The 8,133-nt window shown below is 33.1% G+C and overlaps 1 protein-coding gene across 1 annotated transcript; it reads left to right on the top strand.

The window, feature by feature from the left end:
- Positions 1 to 3,358: 3,358 nt before the first annotated feature.
- Positions 3,359 to 8,133, top strand: LOC25486439 (glycerophosphocholine acyltransferase 1). The gene is made up of 8 exons (XM_013608017.3): positions 3,359 to 3,576; positions 3,705 to 3,773; positions 4,018 to 4,075; positions 4,187 to 4,287; positions 5,159 to 5,254; positions 5,342 to 5,435; positions 6,871 to 7,108; positions 7,468 to 8,133. The coding sequence occupies exons 1-8, from the start codon at positions 3,487 to 3,489 to the stop codon at positions 7,772 to 7,774; spliced, it is 1,053 nt and encodes a 350-aa protein (XP_013463471.2). The 5' UTR covers positions 3,359 to 3,486; the 3' UTR covers positions 7,775 to 8,133.

Genomic DNA, 8,133 nt, shown 5'->3' with positions numbered 1-8,133 from the left:
ACTAATATGCATATCATTACCTAATTTTCAACTTTAAAATGAAGGGTGAGGTAATGTCTCAAATGGTGAATTCAAGCTAATTTGCAACAGTCTTCATGGGATGCAAGTTGGATTTTCAAAACTGGGACATCAAATAGGCCAAGGGGATACCTAACTATGGTCGTAGGTAATTTTATTTTTCTAAACATGATTTTTATATTCTTAATTTTGCAATTTTTGAGACACTAAATAAACACATAATTATATTGAATGTAGTAACAACTCTTTGGTGTGGTTGTTGGAATGGTTGGAGATGGAGCATTCTTTTAACCATAATGTTCATGGAACAGTAAGTTAAAATTTCACACAAGTTGAGCATCAGAGGCCGCAAGTTTTGCATTTTACTCGGGATGTGCAGGAATCGTAGTTATCTGTAATTTCGTCTTGGGGGACCTTCCTAAACTCCATTTTTTGACCCTAAACTCATCAAACTCCTCCTAATCATCACCCTAAGGTTACCCTGTCATTTTAACATCAATTTTCAATCAACCTATTCTAATTACGCCAATTCTCACATGATTATTTCCTCCATTCAATCATTCTAACTTTGGTTTCTCGCTTTTAAACTTACAAGGACAACAACAACCCTAATCATCATTATTTCACCTTTGATCTCTCACTATGATTCTCCTCATTAATTACTCACTGTAGGTTCTATCATAACAACACCAAAATCACATAAATCACAACAACAATTCAACTTACAGTTATAACAACATCAGTTTCACAAAATCATAGCTACAATCAATCTTACAACTACAGCAACACAAAAGGATAAACTATAACAATGATTCATCATAATAATAATTAAAACATTAAGGATTAAGGACCCCTCACTACTCACATGAATATACAACCCTTATCGTTGATTATAACTCCCCCCTTACATCTAGTTTACTCCATTCATGAATTCCTATAGTTGAATCTCTCCCTAAGCTCTCCTCTATTTGCATCCTTTGCCTCCTTTCTTCTTAACCCTAATTTTCCTCTTTAGCTCTCTGACTTCTGTTCTTTCTCCGTAACCCTAATTCTCTAATGCTCTCGTCTATTTATAACTATCAATCAGGTTTGTTTCTCACTTAATCTTTTTAACAGGATTACTATCTGCACCACTCTTGGGGTTACTATTCTCTTGTAACTACCCACGCTGTCCCACACCCTCTTCTCCTTAGATCACTAAAACACTACTTAGTTTACTAACTACACATCTAGTTCCACTTTATTTTCTTATTTTATAACTAACTAACAATTTCATCAACTCCCTCATTACTTATCATCCTAATAAACATGAACCATTAATTTGATATTATCCTATAAATCAATACTAATATTATCTATACTACTAATATTACCCCATAATAATATTAATAAATTAGTATTAAAAATCGGGGTGTTACAAGGTGCTCATAGCAACATGGGGAACTAATTCAAACATAATTATAACAGTCCCCAAGGTTGTCATTATGTAATGTCGGTTACGATTCCTACAACCATAACCGTCGGGCAACATCTCTCATCATTAACAACGGCTCCTGCACCTCCTCACTCTATTAGCGGACTTCTTATGGTCCCCAAAGGTACAATATTTTTCTACTATCGGCTCTCTTTCTAGCTCATATACTGACTTGAGAGTCAGAGTGTTTGCAGGTACACACCCCGCTATTCCAAGCTAACAATTATAAATATCTTTCTCTTTTTACTATTATAAAATTCATTTTTACTAAACTAATAAATGTTCTCATTTGGACTGTTTTAATATTCTTAGTGAAAATAAATGGCAAAATTGTATTTTGGCCTCCAACTTTATCAAGCTTGCGGTTTTAGCCTCCAAACTTTCAAAATAGAACTATTGAATATTAATTACTCCATTTGGTGACACGATTCAACTCTTCATTCTTTCCACTTCTTCCTTTTTTTACCAAGCTCTCCTCTCCCCTTCCTTTCAAACTCCTAAACAGAGCCTAAGTCTCATGGCAGAAACAAATGGTACGACCATTGTTGACAATCTAGGAAATATTAGCTTCCATGTGGTACCAAGTATTAGTAATACCTCCAAACCAAAGTAGAACGATGATGATGTTTCATGATGGTAAGGTTTTTTATCTCTACAAGAGTGCTCGAAAAATTTGCACCCAAAGCTTATCAAGATGGGCAATCATATACCAAGCTAGCTTCATCAAGTAAGCTTGGTTATGAGTATGAAGACATCAAAAGGTAAGACCCCCTTCTTCTTTAGGCTTACAAATGTTATCCCACGAAATTATAGCGACCAATTTATCTCTGGCTTCCTTGAACATAACACATAACACATGTAATGTTGTTACATATTCACTATTATGGTTCAAAAGTGCATAAAAAATAACTATGATAAAAGAGTAGTGATATTTAAACAACTAAAATATGACAACTTGTGAGGTGGTGGATAAGATGGTGTCATTATAGTTTGGCTCCACCATCTCCATGGTCACTTGAGGTTTAAGCCATAGATATAATAATAAAGATAAATTTGGATGGCCAAGATATGAGAAAAGTTTATTTTAGTCGGCTTAAGTTTACAAGGTCAAAAACGTGTGTTTTCAAACAAATCTTTCATTATAAAATTAGATGTATGACTGTAAAAAATTCAATTTCATGTTTTTTTTGTGACCGAGGTTTGAACTCAGACCTTATATTATGTTTTTGTCCATACCAACAGAGTTATGATCACGAGGACTCCAATTTCATGTTAGTGTAAGGCTAATGCATACCAATTAAACTATTTTATTAGAAAATGTATTTCGTATTTTTCTTTTTTTTGAAAGAGAAAACGTATTTCTTATTTAAATTTTCAAATAATAAAAAAATTTGGGAGGTTCCATAAAATGAAAATTATTCCACGTAATCATAAATAACATGGCAAATTCTATGGTACACTCAAAAATTTGAGTGTACCGGTACACCAAATTATGAAATTCATATTAAAACGAGTTGTTTTTTCGAAGAAAAAGAATTGTTTTCTATCATTAACAATTACAATAATTAGATCTTAGTTACCGAAAGTGTCGACGAAATAAAATTTACATTTTTTGAATTTTTGTTATATATAACAAAGAATATTTATTATTTTTTATGAGAAAATGTTAAAAATTTAATATGATTCTTATAAACAATGAAATGATGTTTATTCTTATAAAATAATATCTTATAAAAGATAAATATTGATAAAAATTTCATAAAATAATTGTTAAATTATAAATATTTGAAGCAGGAGTACCGGTGCACCTCAATACACCTCAAATAACATTTTTTTTTTCTAAGTATCGTAATCATGATAACATATTAGTTCTTTCCTCAAAAAATAACATATTAGTTGTACTTTTTCTGGATCCTTCCTTCCTTAAAAAACAGTTTCTGCAAAAACATAACATCACCATAGGTGTTTGTTCTGGATCCATCCAACGTTGTTCAATGAGTATGTCTGAAAGCGAAGAACACGTAGAATACACCGACATCGAACCTTCTGCAGCGGCTAGAAAACGGTTGAGGGATAGGTCCAAGGTGCGTGCGTGTGTTACATTCATATTCAAATCATGTTTTTTTTTTTTTTTTATCATTTCATTTTCACACACAATATCTGTTTTTGATTTTTATGATGTGGGTTTGTTTTGTTTTCCTCTCAACTGAAGGAGGTATTGTCTAAACAAGCTGTTAAGATCGCTAAACGTGCTGAAGAACATGAAAGTTTCATCAACAAGGTATTTTTTTTGTAACATGGATACGGATACTGACACGTTGACACAGATAAAAATTTGATAGAATGATATAATTCAATGTAATCATATTTGTAGTGTCTTCAATGAGAAGTATAGGTGCTTTTTTATTTACATTTTTTGCAAGTTTTTGATTTAAATTTTTTATTTTTCATCATGTATGGCCATTTGGGTATGTGAATATTGAAAAACGTTTTAATTTTGATGTGTTTTTTTGTTGTTTTTTCAGGTTACTCATTTACTGAATGTTCTTGGCTTTGGTGGGTTTTGTTTCATCTTAGGGGCAAGTAAGTTGATATATCTATCGTTATAAGTGATTCAGGGCAATTTTCTTTTTTTAGTAAAATTTTTAATGTCTTCTTTTTTTTGTTTTAATTTTGTGTTATTCTCTTTTGCAGGACCACAAGATGTTCCTTTAGTGTATTGTTTGTTCTACTTTGTGTTTGTTCCTCTTCGTTGGATATACTATAGATTCAAGAAATGGCATTACTATCTCCTGGTAAAGTAACATATCTGAATCTGATTTTGAAATTTTATTATTTTGCATCTATGAAGTTATTGATTGCTTCTGGAAGCATAATATTATCATTATATTTGTCTATGAAGCACAAACATGAACACCATACAAGACATAGACAGATTGGCCCCAGTAATAATTTGTGAAAATAATAGGGATTGTATGTAATCACTAGTGTCATTGTGGTGTTGGACCGACATGTGTTGGATGCTTGGACATGTCTACCATATGAAGGGCCGGTGCTAGCTAGGTATTAGTTTCATTGGCATTTTAATTTGGTCATTTTGTAGCATGAATAGGCATTTTGTGAGAAGGGATCTAAGACAAGCAATTTTAACTGTCAACAACATGGAATCAGATTCCCTGCAGTAAATGTGTAACATGGTTAGCAATCACAACCATCTAATCTCAATAAATGATAGAGATTATAGTTGAATGTGTAATCTGAGTAATCCGATCGCAAAATGGCCGAGATTATTTCCTACATATAATCGCATGATGCAGTTATAATAGTGAGTCTGGATCCCTAAACCATATGTGACATTAACTATACTGTCAAAAAGAACCCACTTGCGGCCTGGTGTTAAAAAGTGCATTTTTTAAGGTTGAATGTTGTCTGAGACATGTGGCTGAAAAATCATCCGAAGAGGGTTTATGTATTTAAACTGTGTTTCAATTCCCTTTCTAATTAAAATTATATTGGAGGAGTGCCTCATCGCTGTCATTTTCATAAGGATAACGTTATTAATTTGTTCGGTTATTGTTGTAGAAACATAAGTAATGAGAATAAGTTGATTAAACTAAACATAAGTAATGAGAATAAGTTGATTAAACTATTGTTCATGTGTTTCAGGATTTTTGCTACTATGCCAATACAATCTTTTTGGTTTACCTTCTTTTTTATCCGAAGAATGAGAAGCTTTTTCTGGTTTGCTTTTCATTTGCTGAGGTGAGCATTTTATCCATAGTAATTTGACATCCTAGCATACAAATGGTTCAATGGTCGAATGTTTGATTTATTTAAGTGTGATTTTAGGGTCCGTTAGCATGGGCTTTGATTGTTTGGCGTTGCAGTTTGGTGTTCAGTTCGCTTGACAAAATCGTTAGTGTTCTTATCCATCTTTTACCAGGTATGTTAAACCTACAATTTATATTATTCATTTTTTCAATAAGATAATAAACTTGTGCAAAATCATTGGCTTCTACTATGGTCTTTGTAGAATATGCATTTGATTCAGTATTGGACATATCCGTGAAACAAGCAAATATAATATCTCTGATAAAAAAAAGTATTTTATTTGCTGCGTTCAAGTTCTACTGTCATGATTTTCCTATTGAAAATTTATAGGATTCCAGAGTGGCATCTAGCATTTGCCTTAGCTTGATCCAATAATTTTTGTTCTCATAGATATAGATATTTGTTATCTCACATAGGTAGCTTGGTTGGTGACTTAAGCAACGCCAAAGAAGTTTTAAAAAGCAGGTCCATGGTCCAAACCCCGGAAACTAACATAACTACCAATCTACTAACACTTTTCTACGTAAACAAAAGTAACATTACTATTCAAGAGATTCATGCTAGACAGGGAGATCTTAAGTTTAGTAGTAAAAGCCTATATACGTGATAATAAAAATAAGCTTTCTTGATCATAAGTTTTGAAGCTGGAAAATTTTGTAGATGTGTGCTTTATTCTATTTGTGTAGATCTCACAATTCGCATAAAAGTTTATACGGACCTTCAATTAATATCATCCAAGATTATTTACATCATAACAAAACACAAATATTTTGCTCTAATATCGGATTTCTGTGTGTTTATGTATAACATTATACTCTGTTATTTTCTTCTTCTATTTATGCTGGTCAATAGAGCTGCAATTTTGCTACCACACAAAAAACACCACCAATACACTGATAGTTTTAATTTCTTTGATGTTGATTTTCAACCATGGTAGTAGTCATGGTTGTCAAACTGTTGAGTTTACGGTTATAGGTCAGGAAAACATGTTAACTCACATGTAAATTAACTCTGATAAAATATTACGAGCTCGAGTGAACTCTGATAACATTGGTAAATTCTCGATTTTACTAGCAAATTCTCGATTACATTGGTTTGGCCTCAAAATGGAAAAATTTAATCAATTTTATTCAGTATCTGGTTTAGTTATTTACGGGTTGCAATATATTTGGTATCTGGTTTGCCTACTACTAGTTGTTGAACCAAATTCTATTGTTTGTTGACACGCCTACCCGATTTTGGATGTTGTCTTTTCTTCATCTCCACATCCTTGCATTACTTCATATCTGTCGGATGTAAAACCATTTAGGAGTCTTAACAATGTCTTATTAACTCCCCATGTTTCATGCTGTACAATTAGTATAAAAGTGATTTTTGTATTTGTTTATATGATGAAGAACTAGAACTTCTACCTAAACATGACAATATTTGATAGATGTTACCATTGGAATGGATTTGTGATAGACATGTCATTGTCACCTTTACGTTACTTTATGCATCCATTTATAATATTGATCATACCTTAATGAATTATTTTTTTTCTCCAGGATTGGTTTTCTTTACCATTCGATGGTGGAATCCTGAGACCTTAGAAGCTATGCGACCAGAGGGAGCTGCTGCAAGAGTTACATGGCCTTATATTGAAGATAAATCCTATCTATGTACATGGCTGTTTCTGGTTCCCTTAGTAGTTTACACCTTGTGGCAGGTTCTATACTACCTCATTGTCAATGTCTTACGCCGACAACGGTTTTTAAGAGATCCCGAAGTCATGACTTCCTATAGGTAATGATTTCTTCTCATTCGGTTTAGCCAATTATGTTTGCTTTAGACCAATAGAGTTTCAAAAGGCGGTCCACAATCGTGATTGGAACCGCATTAGGTGTATTTGACTGCTTTTCTCTACAATATCAAAGGTCGCAATGTACTTGACTATTATTTATAGTTGCTTAAAGTGGCACTAGTGATCACTTTTCAACTGTCGTCCCTTGAGGTTGTAAGGTCAAGCTCTTACCACTGAGCGGACAACTCATGGACACCTGACTATTATTTAAAACTTTCCTTCAGACCGTTTTACAGTAGGTGTTTTATTGTGGTAGATCATTCTTTGACGCTAAACATTTTATTAATCTTAATTTTTTTAGGGAACTGTCTAAAAAAGCTCAGAAAGCAAATAACATGTGGTGGCGCTTAAGTGGCTTGCTCGGGGACCAAAACCGCTTGTTAATGTTCATTCTTCTGCAAGGAATGTTTACGGTGGCAACGATGGCGCTGACTGTTCCGATATTTTTGTCCTATAAATTGTCGGTGGTTTTTCAAATACTGAAGGTTTCTGCATCAGTGTGGAATGGAGCAAGCTTTCTGTTAGAGGTTATGCCTAGGCAGGTTATTCTCAAGGAGAAAAAGAAATCAGAGATGCTAACTGTTCCAATACTAAATGATCAATCATAGATGAAGATAGAGTCAAAATGATAGGAAGTTCAAGAAATATGTTGTGATAGATGGATGTTTCCGAGTCCCAACATGGATTAATTTCCGTAGTATGACCGGACTAATCATACTTCCGTGTATGTTAAGCGAAATCACAATGTGACACTGTGATTTCAACAAAGTTACACTAAGGAGCTTGAATAAAATTACGGTATCACCGAAGTTTTGTCAAGCTCACCGTTGTTCCAAACGTGCACCTAGTTTTACTAGTCGAGGTTGTAGTTTTATAATGGTTTTGAATGGGATAAATCAATGTATATTCTCAGTTTTTCTTCTTGCATTCCACATTCATTTATACTAATGACTACTATATATAACAA

This window comes from Medicago truncatula, chromosome 2 (assembly GCF_003473485.1).
Source record: "Medicago truncatula cultivar Jemalong A17 chromosome 2, MtrunA17r5.0-ANR, whole genome shotgun sequence".
In the NCBI taxonomy this organism is placed as follows: Eukaryota; Viridiplantae; Streptophyta; class Magnoliopsida; order Fabales; family Fabaceae; genus Medicago; species Medicago truncatula.
This window is presented reverse-complemented; position numbering and strand designations above follow the sequence as displayed.